The 26,788-nt window shown below is 43.5% G+C and overlaps 1 protein-coding gene across 3 annotated transcripts in view; it reads left to right on the plus strand.

Annotated features, from left to right (window-relative positions):
• MEMO1 (mediator of cell motility 1) overlaps positions 1-26,788 on the plus strand; it is a 102,133-nt gene that overhangs the window by 15,023 nt on the left and 60,322 nt on the right. For all 3 annotated transcript variants that reach the window (XM_058668115.1, XM_058668114.1, XM_058668116.1), the window contains one exon: positions 17,626-17,707. In XM_058668115.1, coding sequence (XP_058524098.1) covers positions 17,626-17,707 — 82 coding nt within the window. The remainder of the gene's footprint in view (positions 1-17,625; positions 17,708-26,788) is intronic.

Raw genomic sequence — 26,788 nt, forward strand, 5'->3', positions numbered from 1 at the left:
CCCCACTTTTTTTTTAAATAGTAGCCATCCTGATGGCAATGAAGTCGAATCTTTATCATTTTGATTTGGATTTTTCTTAAGAGATTGAGAGAGAGATGTAAATCAATTGAACTTCCATCTGCTGGTTTATTCTGCAAATGGCTGTGTTGGCCTGGGCTGCCCAGACTGAAGCCAGGAGCTTCATCTGGGTCTCCCTCTTGGCTGGCAGGGCTGAAGCGCTTGCATCATTTGCTGCTTTACCTGCATTAGCAGTGCATTAGCAGTGGAGCAGCTGGGGCTTGAATCACCACCCATGTAGAATGCCAGTGCAGCAGGTGGTGGCTTTAGCTGTTAAGGCACATCGCCAGCTCCTGCTGAGAGCTCTTTTGATCTTTTTAAAACTTAATTGCTCATAGATATTGGAGTATTTTGGATTCTGAATTTATTCCATTCATCTGTATCATGTGCAAGGACCATGCTGTTTGCATAATTGTAACTTTTTTGGTCTTGTGTTAAACTTGGTGAATATGTTGATGTCATTTCTTTAAGCAGTTTATAAGTTTCCATTTTGTTCATTGGCATGTGTAGCTTCTATGAGGTGTGTGGGTTTTAAAAAATTTGTTTCTCCGAATGCAGTATGTCTTTGATGGCTTTGTGATTGTTTGAATACTCTGTTTCTATTTTCTGAGGGGCATTTTGATAGTTGTGTTTGGGCTTAATAAGCTGCTTGCCTAAAGAGTTTTTGTTCACTTCCCAAATGGCCATAATGGCCAGAGTTAGGACCGTCCAAATCCAGGAGACAGAAGCCAGGAGCTTCTTTTGGGTCTCCCTCATGGGTGCAAGACTCAAGTACTTGGGCTGTCCTCTACTGCTTTCCCAGGCCATTAGCAGGAAGCTGGATTGGAAGTACAGCCCCTGGAACTTGAACCAGTGGCCATATAGGATGCCAGTGACACAGGCAGAGGATTAGTTTGATATACCTCTACACTAGCTCCTTACTTTTTTTTTTTAAGATTTATTCTATTTTTATTACAAAGTCAGATATACAGAGAGGAGGAGAGACAGAGAGGAAGATCTTCCATCCAATGATTCACTCCCCAAGTGACCACACAATGGCTGGAGCTGAGCCAATCCGAAGCCAGGAGCAAGGAACTTCCTCCAGGTCTCCCACGCAGGTGCAGGGTCCCAATGCATTGGGCCATTCTCGACTGCTTTCCCAGGCCCCAAGCAGGAAGCTGGATGGGAAGTGGAGCTGCCGGGATTAGAACTGGTGCCCATATGGGATCCCGGGGCGTTCAAGGAGAGGACTTTAGCCGCTAGGCCACGCTGTCGGGCCCATTTTTTTTTTTTTAAAGATTTTGCATATTTATTATTTTTCCAACCCCCTGGTTATAACCTCTGACACATCCAGCTGTTGAGACAATGATGGCATCTTCAGCTTGTGTGGTTAAGAAGACAGTAACATTAGCAGGGTAAATGAACCAGATTTTGTGATTTTTATCTTTACATGTTCCATTTGATTTTCTTTTATTTTTACTTGTTTATTTTTAAAAGATCCATTCATTTTTATTTTAAAGACAGATCTATAGCGAGAAGGTGAGACAGAAAGATGCCCCTTGCACAGGTTCACTCCCCAAACAGCTGCAACAGTCAGAGCTGAGCTGATCAGAAGCTGGAAGCCAGAGTTTTTTTTTTTTTTTTTTTTTTTAAAGATTTATTCATTTTATTACAGCCAGATATACACAGAGGAGGAGAGACAGAGAGGAAGATCTTCCGTCCGATGATTCACTCCCCAAGTGAGCCGCAACGGGCCGATGCGCGCCGATCCGAAGCCGGGAACCAGGAACCTCTTCCGGGTCTCCCACGCGGGTGCAGTGTCCCAATGCATTGGGCTGTCCTCGACTGCTTTCCCAGGCCACAAGCAGGGAGCTGGATGGGAAGTGGAGCTGCCGGGATTAGAACCGGCGCCCATATGGGATCCCGGGGCTTTCAAGGCGAGGACTTTAGCCGCTAGGCCACGCCGCCAGGCCCAAAGCCAGAGTTTCTTGCAGGTTTCATGTGGGTGCAGGGTTCCAAGGACTTGGGCCATTCTCTGCTGCTTCCCATGGCACATCAGGGCACAGTATCTGCCAACAAGCTATGTTTATTTGAATGTTTTGTATAATTTTGCTTATGGCAGTTGTTACCTGAGTAGAAGTGGGATTTATGTCGGTGTAGTTTTTCTGTGTGTGAACAACATTTCCAAATGTGAACATATTTTTGTGTCTATGTATTTGAAAATTAGAGAGATGGAATAAGAGAAAGAGACAGGGATGCTGTCCAGATGCTGGCAACTAGAGTTGAGCCACATTGTAGCTGGGAACTCGGCCATGGTCTGCTATGTGGGTAGCAGGGACTCAGCCAGTTGAATAATCTTGTGTTGCCTTCCAGGGTGCATACTGGCAACGGGAAACTAAAATTTGAAGTGGGATTGGGAATAGAATTCAGGCAACTCTGGTAGCAATCAGAGTTGGGGTGGTCTGGGCTGGATTGGGCCAGATTGTGGCACCTGTCGGTCCATATAAGAGCTGGGTCTAGGGGAGGTCCAGGCAGAGCTGGGCTGTAGTACCTGTTGGGAGAGCTGGAATGGGTGTGGATCGGTTGTGCAAGGCTGTAGTACCTGCTTGTGAATGTAGGGACTGAAGATAGGTCATATCAGTCTTGGATAAGTACCTACCATTATATATAAGATCTGAGGCTGGGAGCTGGTCTAGTAGGGGAGCTTGGGGAACTCTCCTGTTAGGCCACAGTTCCTATTGGTAAACATGTGAGCCAAGGCTTGGGGTAGCCCAGGCAAGGCTGAGCTGCAGAATCTGTTGGCATATATGTGGGTTGGGCCTAGGGGTGGACCAGGCTGAGCCAGGCCATAGTACCTGCTGGTAGGTATGAGAACCAGGATGGGGTTCAGGCCAGCCGGGTTCAACTGTAACACCTACCATTTTACTTGAGGGCCAGGACTGGGGACCGATTGGGCTACTACTAGACTGCAGTACTCCCTCGTATAAACTGAGACTGAGGGAAAACAAAGTAGACCCAGGCTGTAACATCTGCCAGTGAATGCCAAGGCAAGGTGGATCATGCAAGACTAGGGGGCTATGGTACCCACTAGCATGTGCAAGAGCTGGGGATAGGGGTAAACCTGGTAGGGGAACTTCAGGAATTCCTCTGCTTCCATGGGTGAGCTTGAAAGCTGGAACTGGGGGTGGATCAGCCTGGACAGGGCTTACCTTTGACTTTTGTGTGAGCTGGGTTTGAGGGTGGACCAGGCTATGCAGCTATATTCACTGGCACATTTAAGAGCCAGAACAAGTGTGGCCAGCCATGCTTTGCCACAGCATCTGTTGGCAAGTGCCGGGACTGGGTACAAGTCATGTCAGGCTGGACTGCATTACCTCCTGACAAGTGCAAGATCTGGATCTGGGAGTGGGCCTAGTAGGGAAACTATGCGCATTCCTCTCGTAGGTTGTTGCACCTGCTGGTAAGCTTGAGAATGGGCTGGGCTCGACAAAGCAACAGCACCCATTGACGTATATGTATTCTGCCTCTGACATATATGGGTCAGACTGAGCTAAGCCACAGCGCCTGTGATTGTGTACGAGAGCCAGTTGGGATGTGGGCTGGGCTGAACTAGACTGTTGCACATGCCAGCATGTGCAAGAACCAGGGCTGGAGGCAGGTCTGGTGGGGGTTATTGGGGATTTGTCTGACGAGGCTGCAGTTCCTGCTGTTGAGTGTAAGGGCTGGGTTTGTGGCCGGCTGTGTTGGACTAGGCCGCAGCACCCATTGGTTTGCATGGGAGATGGGGATGGGGGAGGAACTGACTAGGTAACTGTATTCACCACTTTGTGTAGCTGATGTGGTTGATGGACTGAACTGGACCCTGCACTAGCTGGTATATGCAAGAGTCATGTCTGGGGTCACCCCAGGTGAGGTTTCTTGGGGGACCCTCCAGCTAAACCACTGGATGCGAACTCCAGCCTCAAGGAAAATCACAGGATATGTGATTTATTTAGCCTTGTAGTGCGTGTTTCAGGATTGGACTTCCTTAGTTGATGATGCCTGTGTAGTAGATAGCTTGCCCAGATACACATGGGGGACATGACAGCCAGCTCATCTAGGCCAGCAGAGGGTGTTGAGTGCCTCAGCAGAGGATGGAAAGCAGAACAGATTGGTGACTCTCCTGACCAAACTTTGCAGTTTGGATGTATAGATGTGCTAAGGTGAACTTTGTCAGCTAGTAGACCTTGGAAAGATTTTCTCCTGGTACTGATGGTGTCTCAGAATTGTCAAAATCACTCAAGTAATACCTTTGGAACATTCTTCCCTACTTCAGGGTCTCTAAGATGACATCAAATGACCATTCCCCATCCCTGGTACTGATGTAGTTTGGCAACAAGGATCCGTCCCCTCTCTTTCCCTCCTGCAGATACAGGAGAAAAAAAAATTGAAAATGTTTGTGCCATTCTCCTTCCTCCATACCTCAACCCTCCCTACCCTAATCAGTGGTCCACATGGGAATGTATTCTTCTCAATTATACATACAATAGTTAAAATGAAAAGTTAGGTTAAAAAGAATCAGATCGCTACTGTAATGACATGGACATCCTAGTGTTACCTTTTTTCTTTATTTTATCTGGGGAGGCAGAGTGATTAAAAAGTTTGAGAGAGAGAGAGAGAGACATTTTCCATTCATTTGTTTACTTTCCAAATACACATCACTTGGCTAAGATGTAACCAGGAGCCAGGAATTCCATTGTGGTCTCCTGTAGGTGGCAGGAATCAGAGAACTGGAGGCATTATCTGCTGCCTCCTAGGGCCTCCTAGGGGACACATTAGCTGGAAACTGGATTGGAAGCCCCAGAACTGGGAGTTTTTTTTTTTTTTAAATTTCATTTTGTGGGCCCAGCGGCTTGGCCTAGCGGCTAAAGTCCTCTCCTTGAACGCCCCGGGATCTCATATGGGCGCCGGTTCTAATCCCAGCAGCTCCACTTCCCTTCCAGCTCCCTGCTTGGGGCCTAGGAAAGCAGTTGAGGACGGCCCAATGCATTGGGACCCTGCACCCACATGGGAGACCCAGAAGAGGTTCCAGGTTCCCGGCTTCGGATTGGCGCGCACTGGCCGTTGTGGCTCACTTGGGGAGTGATTCAATGGACGAGAGATCTTCTTCCCTGTTTCTCCTCCTCTCTGTATATCTGACTTTCTAATAAAATAAATAAATCTTTTAAAAAAAATTTCATTTTGTGACACAGTTTCATAGGATTCCCCCAACCCCTCCCTATGCTCTCCCCCCATGGTGGATCTCCACCTGGTTACAGTATTACAGTTCAAATCCAGTCATGATTCCTTCATTGCAAGCATGTACCATGCATAGATTCCAGCATCTTATTGTCCAGATAAATTCAACAGTTTCTTGGGGCGACCATCTCTGGTCTGAAAGCAGAGCTTTCAGAATATTGCCCTGTCCAATGAAAAGCTACAAGATAACATCAACAACAATTTACAACATGATGGAGTTAATTGACTTGGTATTGAGTGACCAATATGTTAGAAAATGCAAGTTCTTAACCACATCCTGTGACTACTTCATTGACCTTTCAGTTTTAGTTTATACACACAACCGGCTGCTATACACCTTAAAATGGCTGTAGGGTACTATTCAGCTGTCTCGTGTCTATTTTCATTTTTATGTTTAGCAGTTTGTGGTATTGAAGCATAATTTTTACTGACCTTGGCGAATTTTAGGATAGTCCAAACTGGGTATAACTAACAAGTTGAGGCGCAGAATAGTTTTAGGAGGGGTGTGCAGAGAAATCTTCAATACCTTAGTCAGGAGTAACTAATCTTTGTGTCCTACCTAGTAAGGTATATGTGAGTCCACGCTGACTGTTCCCTGTCTGGTTCTAAGCTTTCCTTATTGGTCTCTGTCTATCTAATCTAATTTTTTTGGGGGGAGGGTGCTCTGGTGCGATCCTGATGGTCATTGCAAGAGGGTGGGGATCCAAAGTTGGAACTAAGTAAGGACCAGAGAAAGCTCCTCTCCCTAATCCCGAAGGAAGTTTACTGTTCTTCTGTTTTTGAGATCCACTCAGAGCTCCTGGCTATTGTTCCGATGACTTTAGATTCTGTGAGGAAGGATCTGGGCATCTTCCATCCCTTGTGGGAGATCCAAAAGGGAGTGGATGACCTCAGAGTTCTCGGCCTACAAGGCAGTCCAATTCCCCGTGGTCTCCTTGGCAGTTGGGACATAGTCCTTGGTGCCTGTGCTGATAGTCCTTGGTGAGAATCTGGGAATCTCCAGGGTTGGGATACAAGCCTCCTCCTGTCTTCCTGCTCCACTCTGGGGTCCCCCCTGCTCTGTGCATGTGACCTCCTGTTAAGAGGTTGTCAGGAGCACTCTTGATTTCCCCTTACGTCTTTATAGTTTTGCTAATGTCTAATGCTGATTCGAGTCTGTTATCTATAAGTTACCTGTTATATTCTTGATAGGTTATAGTTAATGTTTTCCTCACACATTCTAAGGAGGTAGAAGATTTCTCTGCTCTCCCACAGCAGACTGCATGATTTGGCCTAAGACTTTTTTAAAAAAAAAAGATTTATTTTTATTGGAAAGTCAGATATACAGGGAGGAGGAGGGACAGAGAGGAAGATCATCCATCTGCTGATTCACTCCCCAGACAGGCACAATGGCTGGATCTGAGCTGATCCGAAGCCAGGAGTCTATAGAGTTTTTTCTAGGTCTCCCACAAAGAGACAGGGTTCCAAGGCTTTGGGCCATCCTTGACGACTATTTTTTTTAAAGTTTTATTTATTTTTATTGCAAGTCAGATATGAGAGAGTTCCAAGGCTTTGGGCCATCCTCGACGACTTTTTTTTTAAGTTCTATTTGTTTTTATTGCAAAGTCAGATATGAGAGACAGAGAGGAAGATCTTCCTTCTGTCTGATGGTTCACTCCCCAAGTGACCGCAATGGCTGGAGCTGCACTGATCCAAAGCCAGGAGCCAGGAGCTCTTCCGGGTCTCCCACGCAGGTGCAGGATCCCAAGGCTTTGGGCTGTTCTTGGCTGCTTTCCCAGGCCACAAGCAGGGAGCTGGATGGGAAGTGGGGGCCGCAGGGATTAGAACCAGCGCCCATATGGGATCCCGGCACGTTCAAGGCAAGGACTTCATCCACTAGGCCATTGCGCTGGGACCAAGCCTGTTTTTTTTTTTTGAACCTTTCACTTTGCTTTAGGTTTCTCCAAACATGACTCGTTTTGTTTCTGTAGCCGTTTGTGTGCTGCATGCCTTCTTGGAGGGCCGTTGTTCTTGTTCTTGTTTTTTTTTTTTTCTCTTCTTTGACGTACTTTCCTTGGCTTTTTTCTTTTTATCTGATTCCTCCTCAATTCAAGATACTTGAATTCAAAACTGCTTTCAAAATTACATGAGATGAGGTGGGTGTTTGGTGCAGTGATTAAGTCACTACTTGGGATTCCTGTATTGGATTGCCTAGGTTTGAATGCAGCTCTACTTCTGATTTTGGCTTTCTGCTAATACACACTTTAGCCTGGCCTCGCCCTGGTTATTGTAGGCATTTGGCATTGAATCAGTAGGTGCTTATTCTCTCTCTCTCCTCTCTCTTCTCGCTTTTAGGGAATTGTTAAAAAATTACAAAAACGAAACAAAGGAAAATTAGTGGCTGAGGTGATAGCTCAGATGCCAACATCCCGTGTGGGCACTGGTTTATGTTCCTGTAGCTCAACTTCCAAATCATCTCCCTTTTTGTGGCCTGGGAAGGAAGCAGAGAATGGCTTAAAGCCTTTGGACCCTTCATTTGCATGGGAGACCCTGAGGAAGCTCTAGGTTCCTGCCTTCAGAACAGCTCAGCCCTGGCCATTGCGGCCAGTTGGCGAATGAACCAGCCGATGGAAGATCTTCCTCTCTGTCCATCCCAAGGCTTTAGGCCCTCCTCCACTGCTTTCCCAGGCCACAAGCAGGGAGTTGGATGGGAAGTGGGGCTGCTGGGATACAAAGTGACACCCATATGGGATCCTGGTGCATTGAACGTGAGGATCTTAGCCACCAGGCTACTGTGTTGGGCCCGACTCTAAATTTTAATGTAGATCTTAGGCCAGTCTCACTTAAAATTTTTTTTTAGTTCAACTGCAGTACACATAGGGGGAGAGAGAGAGAGAATAATAGATGGTGGGTAAATGAATTTGACATGGAGGGATAGAAAAAGAATGAGAGACAAAGAGAGAGCATATTCTTTGGCCCTGGTGAGGCTTGACATGGCTGAGCCTTGTGCCAGGTTGTTAGGCCAGGTCTGCCATGTGGCTGGCAGAGGCTCAGCTCCTTGAGCCATCACCTACTATCTCCCAGGATTTGCAGTGGTGGGAAACAATTGGAAGCAGAGCCATGACTCCAACTCAGGTACTCTGGTAAGGGATTTTGGTGTGTGGTGTTTTAACTGGATGTCCCCAGTACCATACTTTGTAAAAAAGATCTTATTTATTTATTTGAAAGTCAGTAACACACACACACACACACACACACCCCTTTCATCTTCTGGTAATAACCCAGTTGACAGTGATGGCAGGGCTGGATCCCGGGGGTGGAAACCAGAAGCTTGGAATTCCATTTGGGTCTCCCACATGGATGCAAAGGCCCAAGTACATGAGTCATCCTGTGCTGGTTTTCCAAGTGAATTAGCAGGTAGCTGAATCCGAGGTGGAATAACCAGTTTTTAAACTGGTTCCTGTATAGGGTGAGGGTGTTGTAGGTGGTTGCTTGATTCATTGTGTTAGGGTGCCGGCCCCCACCACATTGTGTTTATTATTACTTTTCAGTAAGTCTTTTTTTTCCCTTAAGATTTTACTAATGAAAGGTAGGAGAGGAGGAAGAGACAGCTTGGTGAGAGATCTTCTACCCACTGGTTCACTTCCTGTATGACTGCAGTGGCTGGGTCTGGGGCAGGCTGAAGCCAGAAGCCAGGGACTCTCACATTGATGGAAGAGTCTCAGGCACTTGGGCCATCTTCTGCTATCTGCCCAGGGCTATTAGCAGGGAAGTGGATTGGAGGCAAAGCAGCTGGAGCTTGAACTGGCTTTCTTATGGGAAGCTGGTGCCACAACACTAGCTGTGCCACAACACTAGCCTTATTAATTTTAGAACTGGGAACTATTCTTATTCAAGATTGTTTTAGCTTTTTTTTTTACCCTTCACAATTCTGTATGGATTTGAGATTTGGCTCTTCCATTTCTCCAGAGAATTCCATTAGGATTTTTTTTTTTTTTTTTTTTAAAGACAAAGCTTTGGGGTTTTTTATTTGGTTTTGTTTTTTTTTTTAAAGATTTATTATTATTGGAAAGCCGGATATACAGAGAGGAGGAGAGACAGAGAGGAAGATCCTCCATCCGATGTTTCACTCCCCAAGTGAGCCGCAACGGGCCCGGTGCACCGATCCGATGCCAGGAACCAGGAACCTCCTCCGGGTCTCCCACGCGGGTGCAGGATCCCAAAGCTTTGGGCCGTCCTCGACTGCTTTCCCAGGCCACAAGCAGGGAGCTGGATGGGAAGTGGAGCTGCAGAAGAAATCACCGGACACTCCAGGCTCTGTTTCAAGAGCCACTTTACTTCCAACCAGTCTTTCTTCATCTTCATCGTCGTCATCTGTCCCGTCCGTCCGTCCTTCCGTCTGCCTGTCCTCTGTAGCTCTCTCTCTCCATTAGGATTTTAACATGGATTCCATGGGATCTAAAGATTACTTTGGGAAATATTGTCATGTTAGCTATACTAAACTTTTCAGTTCGTATTCTTACTTGTCTACTTATGTAGGTCTTTATTTTAGTGATTTTTTTGTGGTTTTTAGTGGGTAGATTTTTTAGCTCCTTTGTTAAATTTATTGCAGGTTATTCTTTCCGATAGCCATAAATTGAATTGTTTTCTTCATTCCGATTTGACCATTACCAGTTAGTATAGCTAGAACTGATTTTTTGGGTTGTATCTTATACCATACAGTGCCGTTAAATTTGTTTTTTAGCTTTCTAAGTTTTTTGTGTGGATTCTTTAGGGTTCCTCTTCTCCCAGCCCCATTAGGTTATGTTGTATACAAATGAGGTACTTTAGTATTTTTCCCCTTTGGGTTCCTTTTGTTTATTTTTTTTTTCTTTCTGTTTATTTTTTTATTGCCTGTTTTCTCTGGCTCTACCTTCCAGTTCAGTGTTGAGAAGGGATGGAAGAAGTAGGGCCTGGAGTGATGGCTCAGTGGCTAAATCCCTTGTGGACTGCAAGCCTGTGATGTTTGTGAAGCTTGCTGTTACTGGGTTGCTAGCTTCCTTGGTGATGGCTCCCCTGAGATGCTGTTGTGAACCTTGTCCCCGCAGGGGGGATTCCTCCTGGCCACAAACCAGGCCCTTGCTTATCTCTTGTTTCCATTCTACTCTCAGCTGCTTATCTTAGGGTTCCACAACTACAAGGTTTCTGTTTGCCTTTCTTCAGGAGAGGGTGGCTAATGTAGGCACCTGAGTTTGTCCACTGCACCAGTCCTCCTTCTGTTCTCAGGTGTTAATTTCATCTAGAAATGCCTTTACAAATGCATCCTGAATCATGCTAGGCCAGTGACGTTGGGCAGCCTGAGGTTCAGCCAGGTTGATAATGTGTTGGTGTAACGCTCACTTGGTACATTTGCTGCTTCAGATCTAGATCACACCAGCTTTCCCAGGGGCCCTGAACTTTACTGTCTTAGAAAACTCATAGTCTTCTAAATAACTTTGGAAATTATTAAATGCCCTTTGGTAAGTCTTTAGATGATGAAATCTTGGAGAGTCATAATCTTAAAAACTTTATTGTGTTTCAGAATTGCTTTCATTAAGAGAGGTTTAATTTCTTCTGAGATTTTTAAACATGTTACTATGAACATAAAACTCTGGGTACCTTCTTTTAGGATTGTTTTTTATTTTTATTGGAAAGGCAGATCAGATTTACAGAGAGGAGGAGAGACAGAAGGATCTCCTGTCCGCAGGTTCATTCCTCAAATGGCCACAATGGCCAGATCTGAGCCAATCCAAAGCCAGGAACCCGGAGCTTCTTCCAGGTCTCCTATGTGGATGCAGGGTTCCAAGGCTTTGGGCCATCCTCCATTGCTTTCCCAGGCCATAAGCAGGGAGCTGGATGGAGAGTGGAGTAGCTAGGACAAGAACTGGTGTCCACATGGAATCCTGGTGCTGGCAAGGGAAGGATTTAACCTTTGTGCCATCACGCTGGGCCCTGTTCTGAGTCTTTACATTGTCTTTTATACTACCTTTCTTTTAAAAAGATTTTTACATTTTTATTTGGAAGTCAAGAGTTAAACACACACACACACACACAGGCAGAGAGAGAGAATATCTTCTATCCTCTTTGTTCACTCCTTGAATGGCCATCTGGAGCCGAGCTGAACTGAAGATAGGCATTTCCTCAGGGTCTCCCACAGGAGTGCTGGCACCCAAGGCCCTGGGCCATCCCTGTTGCTTCCCCAGGCCATCAGCAGGGAACGGGTCAGAAGAGGAGCAGCCAAGAATAGGATTGTGCCCATATGGGATCTGCAGATAGAGGATTACCTGAATGCCATCCTCCCAGCCCCTATAAATGTGTTCCTGAGTCTTTCTCATGTTTGGGAAAGGGCTTCTTGGTTTCTGGTTTGTCACTGCTGTATTATGTTTCTTATTCATTACTGAAGGAATCTTGATATGAAAACCAAGCACATAATTCAATACATCAGTATGTTTATAGTTACTATTTTTTTTAAGATTAAAAAAAATTATTGGAAAGGCAGATTTATAGAGAGAAGGAGGGAAAAAACAAGGATCTGGCATTCCCTGGTTCATTCTCACAAAACACCGCAATGGCCGGAGCTGAGCCGATCCAAAGCCAGGAGCCAGGAGCTTCTTTCAGGTTTCTTACGCAGGTGCAAGGGCCCAAGGCTTTGGATCATCCTCTACTGCCATAGACGAGTTGGATGGAAAGTAGAGCATCTGGCACATGAAGTGGTCTCATATGATCCCATATGGTATCCTGGTACTTGGAGGCAGAGGGTTAGTCAATTGAGCGATCACGCCAGGCCCTCACGAAAGTTTAAATGATTAGGAAAGGCCATCATTAATGTATATTTAAAAGTTGCTTTGGTACCCTTAGATTAAAGCTGTGCTAACACCAAATGCTAGTAGTTTCCTTTTTAACAGTAGTACTGTCTTGAGTTCTATACAGGTAAGCTATAGGGATGTTATCCTGTAATAGAATGAATGTGCATAGAAAAAAATCTGAAAGTGTTGATTTTTCAAAAAAATGACTTTTAGACTCAGGTCCTGTGCTGTATGGGTGGATGCAGTTTCAGAAACATGTTATTAAATGTTTAATGCTTACTTTCCCATGATCTTTAATTGATACTTTTGGCTTTTGCCTAAGGGTACAGATTAATAGTTGTGTTTGAAGTGTTGAAGACTTTAAATTGGGTGATGTAGAGATGATGAGAAAGGTGGTAGTTTTAATTGTGTTAAGTTTCTTGAAGTAGTTTTCGTTTGCTGTTTCATCATCTTGTAATTCTTTTGCCTGTAACTACTTGTAAGCTTGATGTTATCCCTGAAAATCAATCTCTCTAAGGTGACTGACTGCATATAATCACCAAATGCAGCGACTTGCATTTTCTCTGTTCTTTGTGTCATTGTGCTCATTCATTACGGAGCACCAGGTTGTGTTACTTTTCACATCCCCTTATCCCTTTATCCTTGGGCTGCAGTTCTTTTTTTTTTATTTTTAAAAATTCATTTTATTTATTTACTTATTTTTTAAAGATTTATTTATTTTTATTGCAAAGTCAGATATACAGGGTCGGGCGCTGTTATCCAGCGGCTAAAGTCCTTGCCTTGAACGCACCGGGATCCCATATGGGTGCCAGTTCTAATCCCGGCAGCTCCACTTCCCATCCTGCTCGCTGCTTGTGGCCTGGGAAAGCAGTCGAGGATGGCACAGAGCACTGGGACCCTGCACCCGCGTGGGAGACCTGGCAGAGGTTCCAGGTTCCTGGCTACGGATTGGCGCAGCACCGGCCGTTGGGCTCACTTGGGGAGTGAAACATCGGACGGAAGATCTTCCTCTCTGTCTCTCCTCCTCTGTGTATATCTGACTTTGTAATAAAAAAAAAAAATTCTTTAAAAAAAAAAGAAGTCAGATATACAGAGAGAAGGAGAGACAGAGAGGAAGGTCCTCTGTCCATTGATTCACTCCTCAAACAGCTACAACTTGGGGAGTGAATCAACTTAGGCCGGTACTGTGCCAGTCTGAAGCCAGGAGCCTGGAGCCTCCTCTGGGTCTCCCACATGGGTGCAGGGTCCCAAGGCCTTGGGCTATCCTCTACTGCTTTTCCAGGCCACAAGCAGGGAGCTGGATAGGAAGTGGGACTGCTAGGATTAGAACCGGTGCCCATATGGGATCCAAGAGCTGCAATTCTTTACCTTCCCTAGTGACTCAACATCATTCTCTGTTCCCGAATGCTACTATCCAGGACTCACTTGTGATGTTTTCGCTGTCATCATCAGTCCATATTCTGATGGCTCTTAACAGTTTTTCTTTTTATCTCTACCAGCTAAGATTTATGGTGGTATTATTATTTAACACCATTTTTAAAAATAAAGATTTAATTTTTATTATAAAGTCAGATATACAGAGAGGAGGAGAGGAGAGACAGAGTGGAAGATCTTCCTTCCACTAGTTCACTCTCCAGGTGTCCACAATGGCTGAAGCTGAACTGATCTGAAGCCAGGAGTCATGAACCTCTTCCGGTTCCCACGTGGGTGTGGGGTCTCAAGGCTTTGGGCTGTCCTCGACTGCTTTCCCAGGCCACAAGCAGGGAGCTGGATGGGGAGTGGGGCCACCGGCTGGCGCCCATATGGGATCCTGGCCCGTGCAAGGTGAGGACTGTAGCCACTAGGCTACTTGCTCAGTCCATTTAACACCTTAAAGATGCTAATGCAGAATATAGCTGAAACTCTAAAAGCTTTGCTATTATTACATCCTATTATTGAGTCTACATTAGTTACATTCCTTGGGCATTTACAAAGGAAGAGCTTGCTGAGGTTCCTGATGTTTGTATTTTATCATTGCTAAATAAGAATCTATTCTTCAGATGTATGAGCTAGTACATACAGTACCAATGGTCACTGAAAGGTGGACACAGGCTTTAAACATACCATAATAGATGCACACACCCAATGATTGTAACATATTAAATCACTTCCAAAGACAGTTTGAGTAGTGGAGGAATTGGTCATTACTAAAAAAGTCAGAATGGACACTAACTCACCCCTTGCTAGACAAAAAATCTGTTGAATCATTTAAGTGTTGATAAATATTAACAAATTATATAATATTTGGCTCTCTCCAGATTATTCTTTTATAGAATGTTTCCTTGTTCTCTGGTTCTGTCCAAGATGAATTTGGTGATGCATGTCATCTTTAGACATGAAGTAAAACTCTTTGCTTGTTAGGGAAGCTGTCAAATTGCTCTGTAGGTTAGTATATTCTATTAACTGTGATGTGAATTGATTTGTGAAATGGTAATTCTTAACTGATGGGCTGCATTTGGTTTTAAGTTAGATTTTTTAAAATAGGCATTGTAGGTCTGACAGTAATTTGGTGTTAGCTAAGGTTAGGATTGGTTTAGCATTTTTAATCTCTACCAGTTTTAGCATTTTTTAATCTCTACCAGTTTTAGCATTGGTTAGCTTCAGTTTTTTTTTATTTTCACTTAATAAGCACGTGTGTGCAGCGTGGTTAATGATTTCTTAATATTCTGTTTTATGGCAGATTATACTTGTATTACTTTTTGGAGTGATGATACATGTGCATAGTGCAAAATACCAGATACAAAAGGCTATAAAATGACAAGTAAAACTTCCCTCTTGGTTGTGTTTATAGGGTGTTAATATTACTACAAACTCATACATTATCATGTATGATACATATGGACATTCAAAAATGGCTACATCTTGTTTGTATCTTTGGTCTGTAGCATATTTTAATGTTTTTCCACCTGAGTTAAAGAAATCTGGTAGCTGGAGGTATGGCCCAACCGGCTAATCCTCCACCTCCAAGTGCTTGCATCCCATATGGGCCCAATGTGTGTCTTGGCTGCTCCACTTCCCATCCAGCTCCCTGCTTATGGCCTGGGGAAGCAGTAGAGGATGGTCCAAAGCCTTGGGACCCTGCACCTGCATGGGAGATCCAGCCCTGGTACTGGTTGGTACTGATCATGCATCCACTAGTTTACTTGCAAGATGCTTATGATAGCCTGGGCCTGGAACTCCATTACGGTCTCTTGTGTTGGTGGCAGGGACCCAAGTACTTGCGCCATCATCTGTTTCCTCCAGATGTGTGTGTTAGCTCGAATTGGAAGCAATACTATGACCTGATCCTGGACAGTCGGATATGGGATGTGTTAAGGGATGGGGGGCCAGCAGTGACTGAACTCATTGTACCCCAGGTTCTCTGGTGAATTTAGGCTGAAGATTGAACAGGATCTTTTGGCTTTGGGAGATATCCCAAGATGGAAAACTTTCAGTGCTGAAGCAAAACAAGTTCAGGGCAAACAAGGATGGTTAGCGTCTGACTGTTTGTCCTTCAAAGTATACTAATTATCTTCTGGGAGTGAGAAGGGGATTTATTTGAAAGGAGAGACTGTGAGATAATTCTCTGTCTTTAACATAGGAGAGAAGATTTACTATGTGTAATTTAATGTGATGCTTTCTGAGCATTGCTAGGGAGTATGCTGAAGTTTTACAGTTGTAATTTAAAAAGTATATCCTTGTATTTAACTTTGGTTTTACCCTTCTGTTGAGGAGGTATCATGCTACGTAGACAGCTGCACTTGAAGAAAAAATGTTTTACAGAGAAGGAGAGAGAGAGGGAGGAAGAGAGAGAGCATGTCCATCCACTGGTTCACTCTCCAAATGAACACAACAACTAAGGCTGGGCCAGGCTAAAGGCTGGAACCAGGAGCTTTTTCTGGGTCTCTAACGTGGGTGTGGAGACCAAAGCATTTGGACCATCTTTTGTTGCTTTCCCAGGCGTATTAGCAGGGAGCTGGGTGCCCATCTCGGATGCCGACGTTGCACTTGGTGGCTTTTCTTGCTACACCACAGTGCCAATCTGAGAAAGTTGGTTTTAAACTATGTTTGATTGTGATGGAGGGAGAGGGAACAGAGTGTGAGGCTGTTGGGAGGGTAGTGATTTTAAGGATGGGTTGTCAAGTCTCAGATTGGATGAGAAGTAAAAGAGGATTGAAGGATAGGGAAAAAGTTACAGGGTTTATTGCCATCAACTTGTTATTGGGAATGATCAGATAAGAAGTAAAGAGGAGGGCCCGGCGGCGTGGCCTAGTGGCTAAAGTCCTCCCCTTGAACGCACCGGGATCCCATATGGGCGCCGGTTCTAATCCCGGCAGCTCCACTTCCCATCAGCTCCCTGCTTGGGGCCTGGGAAAGCAATCGAGGATTGCCCAGTGCTTTGGGACACTGCACCCGCGTGGGAGACCTGGAAGAGGTTCCTGGTTCCTAGCTTCGGATCGGTGCGCACCGACCATTGCGGCTCACTTGGGGAGTGAAACATCGGACAGAAGATCTTCCTCTCTGTCTCTCCTCCTCTCTGTATATCTGACTTTGTAATAAAATAAACAAATCTTTAAAAAAAAAAGAAGAGGAGATCTGTAAATCTTTATTTTTATTGGAGAGTCAGACTTACAGAGAGAAGGAGAGACAATAAAAAAGATCTGTCCACTGGTTCACTCCCCAAGTGGCCACAATGGCTGGAGCTGAGCTGATCCTAAGCCGGAAGCCTAGAGCTTTTTCCAGATCTCCCATGTGGATACAGGGTCCCAAGGCTTTGGGCCATCTTCTTTGCTTTCTCAGGCACCAAGCATGGAGTTGGATGGCAAGTGGAGTAGCTGGGATATGAACTGGTATCGCTATGGTATCCTGACACATGAAAGGCGAGGAATTAGGCACTAGGTTACAATGCCAGCACCGACTCTTTTTTTTTTTTTTTTAAAGTAAAGAGAGTGATATGCTTGAGATTTTTGATATGGAATGGTTATTAGTTACTAATTTTGTCGTGTGAGTAAATAAGTAGAATGTGTTGGAAGAAGACATCCATGGAAATGAGAGAGATTGATTCCTCCATGAGTGTTATTTTAGTTATTAAGTAGAGCAGGCTTAGTCTAAAACATGTTGATGTAATTATTTTCTTTTCTTATATAATAGTGTCTCCTGTATCCTATAATATGTGTATGTATGTGTATATATATATATATATATAATGTTATATTTCCTCAAATTGCAAATCTTTGTTGTTCTGATACAAAAACAAAGTAATTGAGTGAATACAAACAGGTTTTATTTAACCAGTTCTCAACCTTGTTATAGAAGTCTAGTTTCCCAGAGAACATTATACTTGCTGAGTTTAAGCACTGATGTGTAATGATTGTACTGCTTACCAAGCTCTTTTAGTCCCACATAAGTTCAGGGTGGGCTTTGTGCCATGTGTGGCTATCTGTAGTACACAACCTTGGTGACATTGATTTTACTCCTTGTCTTTTTATAGGACCGCAGCTGAATGCCCAGCTAGAAGGTTGGCTTTCACAAGTACAGTCTACAAAAAGACCTGCTAGAGCCATTATTGCACCGTAAGTTTGAAGAGTTTTTACCTCTTGTCTTTAATATACTGTGATTAATGAATGTGGGATATCTAAAGGTTTAAGAACAACAAAAGAGCAGAAAACTAAGTGCTATATTGAACTGAAGATACTGTTTTCAGTAATTTTTTTTTTTTTAAATTATTTATTATTTAACTTCAGTAATTACATTGTATTATGTGACACCGTTACATAGATACTTGGGTTCTCCCCACCCCTCCCCAAACCCTCCCACCATGGTGGATTCCTCCACCTTGTTGCATAACCACAGCTCAAGTTCAGTTGAGATTTCCCCATTGCAAGCGTATACCAAACATAGAGTCCAGCATCTTATTGTCCCGTCAAGTTCAACGGCTTCTTAGGTATACCCTCTCTGGTCTGATGACAGAGCCAGCAGAGTTTCATCCCAGTCAATTGAAAGCTCCAACATACCATCAGCAAAAATTTACATCATTATGGAATTAATTGACATAGTAATGAGTAACCAATATGTTAAAAGTAAATGCGGGTTCCCAGCCACCTTCTGTGACCACCTCACCTATACTTCAATTTTAGTTTATACACAACATATAACATTCAAAACATAACATGTTATACATAACATCATATCATCTTAAATTAAGGCAAACATGTGGTATTTAACCTTTTGGGATTGGCTCATTTCCCTTAGCATTATGGTTTCCAGTTTGGCCCATTTGGCCACAAAGAACTGCATTTTGTTTTTTTTAATAGCTGAGTAGTATTCCATGGAGTAGATGAACCATAGCTTTCTTATCCAATCCTCTGTTGATGGGCATTTTGGTTGTTTCCATGTTTTTGCAATTACTGATTGTGCTGCTATGAACATAGGAGTGCATGTTGGTTTCTCATAGAACAAGTGTTCTGGATATATTCCTAGGAGTGCTATTGCTGGATCATACGGTATGTTGAATTTGAGTTGTTTGAATATTCTCCATACTGATTTCCATAGAGGCTGTACCAGCCTGCAGCCCCACCAGCAGTGGAGTAGGGTTCCCTTTTCCCCGCAACCTCGCCAACAAGTGTCGTTGGTGCTTTTATTCATGTGGGCCAGTCTTACTGGCGTTAGGTGGTACCTGTAGTTCCTTATAGTTTCCACTTGAAAAAATAAAAAAATTGACTACTTTATTTGACCAAGTAGTACAGTTATTTCAAAATTTATTTTTGGTAGTAAGGATGATTTTTAATTTTATTTTTTGATGATGTTTACATAGTTGATCAGGGTAGTAGTTGAGGACCAGGGGAAAGTGGATGGGACAGTCGTTTCCAAATTTTCTTTTTCTTCTTCCTGTATCTATGCGAAGAGGGGAGATAAAGGGAGAAGCTGCACCCAGCCTTCCAACTGCCTCAGTCCCTGTGGATAGGGAAGGGCCGTCTGGGATAGGGGTGTCATCCCAGGGTCCCCGATGTGTAGCATACTCCGAGGGTTCTGCTTAAGTGATTTTGATAATTCTGAAAAAGCTGTCCATCATGCCAATCCTTAGATGAGGAAATCCTTCCAAGGTCTATTGGCTGACATAGTCTACTTTAGAGTCTCCATTTGCCTAGATATTTAACTGTCATTGCTTGACTGGGTTAGTTGCCCAATTTGTTCTGTCTTCCTTCCTCTGCTATGGTACCAGATGTCCTCTGCGGGCTCCAGTGGATGGCCGTATCCTCCATGTGCCTCTGTGTATGTCATCCACTGTTCCATCTTATCCACTGAGGTGGCTCAGTTCTGACATGTGCACTCCATAGGTAGTCCACATATCCTGCAATTCTCCTCATGGTTAAGAGTTCTGAGTCCAGTGGTTCAGTTGGGGGATCCTCCAAGAAACCCCATCTGAAGTGATCCCAGACCTGACTCTTGTGTGTGATTGGCAGCATGGGGTCCATCACTCGTATCAGCCTGCACACACACTGCTAGTTAGGATTGCTGGGTCTTTTCTGTCTCCAGCCCTGTCTCTTATGTAATTCAGTGGATAATGCAGCCCAGGCCAACCCTGACCACCACACACTCAGTCCTCATGTACACCAGTGGGAACTGCAACCTATCAGAGCAACCTCTAGTAATCCCCACCATGCCCACCCTCGTTCTTGGTTCTTGTACTTGCAAGTATGAAATTGATAAAGTTTGCGTAAGTTATACTGATGCAATATTTCATAAGTTTTGTGACTTCACTGCTCTCATACAGTTAATTCAGATTAATGAAAGTGGGTGCAAAGTGTTTTAAATGATGTAAAAATAAATTCAGTTTTTAATCGGTACAGCTAAAACAAAAATAAACTATGGAAATGACTTTAACGCAATCTGAGCATGCAACTGCTGAGATCCCAATTGGTGTTAGATGCTTCACTTCTTTTTAACCATAAACTTAGCGCAAAACTCAAGGGAAAGGGCCTTGGTAATGCTTTCCATCCTGTGATGCTTTGTCATCACCTGCTGCTTCAGCCCAAGTACTGCCATTCTTAGCACCGAATGAGGCAGTACAGTGAGCACAAGTATTTACATGGAAACATTTGATCAAGGCGTAGCCTGTTCACTGCCCTTAGCAGGTGCCAGGTCGCTGGGGCACTCCTGTCTTGGACTACATACTTTGAAAACTTTAACTTCATTCCTCCTAAACCTGTGTCAGTATTCATTTGTAATAACAGTTTAGTAAGTAAGACCTTGTACAAATAGCTGGATAAGGATTTAACTGTCTCTTTATCAAGAAATTAACCTTTCTGTGCACAAACAGGAATAAGAGGAAAACAATTTAAGAAGACCTTCTGGAGTTTAAGTAGTCCATTTGAAACACCTCTAATGAGTAGACAATCATGTACCAACATTTGATGAACTTAAATTTTCTGTTGTGTGGTTTCAGAGCATAAAACAACCTTTGAATGATTTTCATATTTCACGAATCAGAGTAACATGCTCATCAGCTGACCTCAGCAGCTTGACCAGTGGAAGGGGGTACTGGAGTGCGAGGAGCGGAGTCCTGTGGTAGAGTTCACATCAACACTAGGGCTTACGACTTGGGTATTGGATCCGGACATCCCAGCGGCGTAACTGTGATTAATGATACATTTGTTTAATGACTGAATGAATTCAGGGCTGCACAATCTAGGTCAGGTTCTGTCAACGTTTTCTACAGTGTGAAAAGACGAGAAATAGAGCTATGTTTTTTTTTTTTTTAAAAACAGATGGTGTTATCTTTCAAAAAGTTATTTATTTATTGAAGAGCAGGAAGAGAGATCTACCTCCGCCTGAGGCAGACTGAAGCTGGGAGCCCAGAACTGAAAGCTCTCTGATATGTTGGCAAGGACTCACGTACCTGTGCTGTCATTTTCTTCCCAGGGTGCAGCAGCTGTTGGAAGTGAGGCCAGGACTTGAACCTAGGCCCTGTGGTATAGGATATAAGCATTTTTTTTTAAAGATTTATTTATTTTTATTGGAAAGGTAGAGATACAGAGAGGAGGAGAGACACAGAAGATTCTCCATTTGATGATTCACTCCCCAAGTGACCACAACAGCTGGTGCTATGCCAATCCGAAGCCAGGAGTCAGGAGTTCTTCCGGGTCTCCCACACGCATGCAGGGTCCCAAGGCTTTGAGCCATCCTCAACTGCTTTCCCAGGCCACAAGCAGGGAGCTGGATGGGAAGTGAAGCTGCCGGGAGTTAGAACCAGCACCCATATGGGATCCCGGTGTGTTCAAGGGGAGGACTTTAGCCACTAGGCCACTGTGCCAGATCCGGATGTAAGCATTCTAAGTGGCATCTTGTTAGCTGTGCTAGAAACCTCGCCCACATCATATTGTCTTTTTTTTTTTAAAGATTTATTTTATTTTTATTACAAAGTCAGATATACTGAGAGGATGAGAGATAGAGAGGAAGTGGAGCCGCCAGGATTAGAACCAGCGGCCATATGGGATCAAGGTGAGGACCTTAGCCACTAGGCCACGCTGCCGAGCCCCCAGATCATATTGTTTTAATCTGTTCTATCCCATGTCCTGTCCCAGAAAAAAGCTTGTGAAGGTGAAAGAGCCCAGTACGTGCATCAGATGTACAGCCTTATCATTGGTGTTGCAACATATTTGTTGTAACAACGTATTTGTAGTCAGTCTTCTGTATGTGTCCTCTGAGTTCTTCTTGCTATTGCATTCCTTTTATTCCTCATACCAGATGAAGGAAAAATGCTAGCATACATAAAGCTTCCTAAAAATTGCTGTGAACATCCAATGGTTTAAATTGCGGTTGTTTTATAATTTTCATAACAGACCTAAAGTGATGTAGTACTACTTGAGAAAGATTTACCCAAATAAATGTACATTTATGTATTGAAAGATTTACTTATTTGTTTGAAAGAGAACGAGAGACAGGTAAATGTTCCATTCGCTGGCTCACTCCCCAGATGACTGCAGTGCCCAGGCAGGGCTAGGAACCAGGAGCTTTTTCTGTGTTACTCAGGTTGGTACAGGGAGGGTCCCAGGTAGTTGGGACATCTTATGACTACTTTCCCAGGTGCATAGTGGGAACTGGTTTGGAAGTGGAGCACCCAGGACTCCAACTGGTGCTCATATGTGATGCTGGTGACACAGGTAGAGTCTCAGTCCCCTGTACCACAATGTCAGCCCCAGAAATGTACCTTTAAATTAAGCAGCCATTTTATTCACTTCACCAGGTCTAATATATAGTCAATGCTGAGAAATTTGTAAATTGTGTTTTATAACCGTTTTGCATGGGCTGGTACCACCAAAGCATTTGGAAAATGGAGCAACATCTGTTACAGTGAATTACAGTTATCGTGAAGCAAAGCAGCATTAATTTTCTTAGTTAATGTGTGAAAGCTAACCTCTGCACAATGAAATGTCACATTGAGATACATTAGCATGATTTATTACTGTGTCTCAATAATGATAAGACTGCTTATCTTACTTTGCCTCAAAATGCATCCGTTCCTTACGAACGTATTGAAACATAAGCGTGAAATTCTTTGGGGGGAAATTTATTCACTTATTTCATTGCCTCTACAATAATAGAATTGTCTATTCTTAGTCTCTTGTTTTTGTTTTGATTAGAAAAGTAGAGAGAGACACAGACAGGCAGGATACATCTTCCAGCCCCTGGTTCACGCCCATGCTTGGAACAGCCAGGGTCCAGCTAAGAACACAGAACCCCCCCTGGGTCTCTGCTGTGGGTGGAAGGCCCTGCTCCGTGAGTCTTCCAGGGTGTATGTTAGTGGGAAACTGGATTGGAAGCAGAAGTGCGGGAGGGACTCTATCAGGTAATGTGATATAAAACATGGGTTTCTGAAGAATCCACCTCTCTACCCAATTCCTCATTTTTTTTAAAGATTTATTTGTTTTTATTGGAAAGGGAGATATACAGAGAGGAGGAGAGACAGAAATATCTTCCGTCCAATGGTTCACTCCCCAAGCTACCGCAATGGCTGGAGGTGAGCTAATCTGAAGTCAGAAGCCAGGAGCTTCTTCTGGGTCTCCCATGCTGGTGCAGTGTCCCAAGGCTTTGGGCCATCCTCGACTGCTTTCCCAGGCCACAAGCAGGGAGCTGGATGGGAAGTGGAGCTGCTGGGATTAGACCAGCACCCATATGGGATCCTGGCACGTTCAAGGCAAGGACTTTAACAGCTGCACTGTCGTGCTGGGCTCTACCCGATTCTTATTGCCTTGTTTTTATTATCGTGTTTCTCAGTGTTCCTCTAGCTAGCAACCTTATTAATAACCACCTAACCTCTGATCAGTAGTGACTAGTACAATTTATATTTAAACAAATAATAACAATACATAATATGAAGGCATGAATTGTATTTTTAAGCAGTTATTCATTTTTATTTGAGAGGTATATTTACAGAGAGAAAGAGAAGGAGAGAGGGAGAGAAGCAGAGAAAGAGAGAGATGTTCCATATACTGGAGAGAGAGATGTATCTTCTTCCTGTTGTTTCACTGCCCAAATGGCCACATCTGGCTGTAGCTGAGCCTAGTTGAAGGCAGAACTCAGGAACTTCTCGGTCTCCTACGATGCTACTGAGGCCCAAGGACCTGGGACATCTTCTGCTTCTTTCCTAGGGCACAGGTAGAGAGCTGGATTGGAAGTGGAGCCACTGTTACTCAAATTGGCATTTATATAAGACGCCAGTTCTGCAGGCAGAGGATTAGCTGGCTAAGCCACCATGCTATGCCTGAAATGTAATCTTTAATAATATCATGTTTATTAATTGGTTTAACACATTTTCTTCATTTACATTTATTCTTTTTTTCTTTTTTTTTAGAGATTAATTTGTTTTCATTGGAAATTCAGATATACAGAGAGGAGGAGAGACAGGGAGGAAGATCTGTCTGCTAATTTACTCCTAATGGATGAAACTAAGCTGATTCAAAGCCAGGAGCCAGGAGCCTCTTCTGGGTCTCCCATGCGGGTACAGGGTCCCAAGGCTTCAGGCCATCTTCGATTGCTTTCCCAGGCCACAAGCAGTTAGCTGGATGGGAAGCTGGGCTGCCGGGATTAGAACCGGCACCCAAATGGGATGCCAGTGCATGCAAGGCGAGGACTTTAGCCACTTGGCTACCGTGCCAGGCATATTTAGACTAATTTCTTAGCTGTCAATAAATTTAGCAGTTATTCATTCCATTATGAGCAGGAGTTGGTTTACTCCCCAAATACCTTCAACACCCAGCATTGTGCCAGGCTTCAGAAACAAGCGGTTGACTGCTTTTCCTGGGTCTCCCCTCTGTGCAGCAGGGATTCAAGCTCTTGAATCATCATCCACTGCTTCCCAAGATGTATGAGCACAAAGACATTAGAATCAGAGTAGCTGAGACTCAAAGCAGCTCTTGGATCAGGGATGTGAGCATCCCAAATGGAAGTTTAACCCACTGTGCAGCAACATATGCCCCGATCTGTATCTTTTTAAATCAGTTTAACTCTAAAACACTTGAACTTTCAGTTAATTGTCATCTCTGATACATGGTCAATGTCTTGACCAATATTAACAATCTGATTACTTCATTAACACAGCAAACCTAAAAAATCTTTCTAAAGAGTGAAGAACCTGAAAAACTTGAATTCTGAAAATTTTCTTTGGATATTTTTATTTATAACATTTACTGCATCTGAGCTAATTATATTTGTGTTCTACATTAATCTCTGATTGGTATTATGTGATGAGGAAATCAAACAGAATGAATGAAATACATTAATTGGGTTATTACCCTTTATTTTGGCATTTTTTATCCTAAACAAGATTGTTAAAATCTACTAAATGCTGCTATTGCTAAATTTCTGATTGAATAGGTTCCTGTGGTTCCATACAGATTAGAATTTGTAGTAAAAATATCCCTCTCCGGCGCCCCCTGTGGTTGCCAGAAGTTCACACTGAGGCCTTGAAGCCGTACTGGGAGATTGTAGTATACCATGAACTGTTACAGTTTTCATGTCTTAACAGAGTGTATGGTTTATCCATTTCCCAAGTTGTTCCTATGAGGAATAATTATAATCTCTCTCTCTGCTTTGCCAGAAAAACCCAATATCACTTAGTGCTTACTCATACATAAGCCACGAGCACTAGGAAATTTGACTATTCTTATTCAAACAGCATGAAGTTTAATATGAGCCATAGCCCTGATAATTGTCCCTAGCCTCACACTGTGAGTATTGTTTTGCACACAAAGTCAAAGTATAAACGAACTTGCAGCTGAACCATTTTACTAGCCTGCTGCTTATAAACAGTATTCCCTTCTAATAGCAGCGTGAGTATGGCTAAATTTGATTAACTTAGTTTTCATACCAACTGTCAGTGTAATTGGAGGTTATTCCTTGTATCCTTGTCTTGTGAGCTCAGTTTACTTTATCTTGATCGGAAGCAGCATGTTAAATCTCAGCTCAATCTTCTATTTTCATGATAAGCACAATACAGTGGTGAAAAAGTTATATACCAGTTACATAATCTGTTATTTTTGTCATTCATTCCAAGAATTATTTTGATTTATATATTGTAAATATAATATAAATGTGACATAGAAGGTTAAAACTCATTTTCTGATAAAATGTGGAAGAGAGCCCAGCACGATAGCCTAGTGGCTAATGTCCTCGCCTTGCATGAGCCAGGATCCCATATGCGCACTGGTTCTTTTTTTTTTTATTAACATATATTTTTATTGAATTTCCTTTTTTTTTTTTTTTAAAGATTTATTCATTTTATTACAGCCAGATATACAGAGAGGAGGAGAGACAGAGAGGAAGATCTTCTGTCCGATGTTTCACTCCCCAAGTGAGCCGCAACGGGCCGGTGCTGCGCCGATCCGATGCCGGGAACCTGGAACCTCTTCTGGGTCTCCCACGGGGATTCAGGGTCCCAAAGCTTTGGGCCGTCCTCAACTGCTTTCCCAGGCCACAAGCAGGGAGCTGAATGGGAAGTGGAGCTGCCGGGATCAGAACCGGCGCCCATATGGGATCCCGGGGCTTTCAAGGCGAGGACTTTAGCCGCTAGGCCACACCGCCCGGCCCACATTTCCTTTTTTTAAAAACTAATTACATTGCATTATGTGATACATTTTTTAATGCACTGGGATTCCCCCCGCCCCTCCCCACACCCTCCCCCCACGGCGGATTGCTCCACCTTGTTGCATTTCCATAGTTCAAATTCAGTTGACATTCTTTCCTTGGAGGTATTTACCAAGCATAAAGTCCAACATCTTATTGTCCTGGTAAGTTCAATGGTTTCTTGGTGAGACCATCTCTGGTCTAAAGGTAGAGCCGGCAGTGTATCATCCCAATCAATTAAAAGCCCCAACATAATATTTCCAACCATTTACAACATTATGGCATTAATTGACATTGTGTTGATTAACCAATATGTTAATAGGAAAATGCAGGTTCTCAACCACAACCTGTGACTTCTTCATAGACATTTCAATTTTGGTTTACATTCAACCGTATTCTATACACCTTAAAATGGCTTAGATTGCTATTCAGCTGTCTCATGCCTATTTTAATTTTAGTCTTTAGCAGTTTATAGCATTGAAGCGTGATTTCGCTGAACCTGGCTGTTTTTCGGGTGGTCTAACTCTATA

This window comes from Ochotona princeps, chromosome 8 (genome assembly GCF_030435755.1).
Source record: "Ochotona princeps isolate mOchPri1 chromosome 8, mOchPri1.hap1, whole genome shotgun sequence".
Classification (NCBI taxonomy): domain Eukaryota; kingdom Metazoa; phylum Chordata; class Mammalia; order Lagomorpha; family Ochotonidae; genus Ochotona; species Ochotona princeps.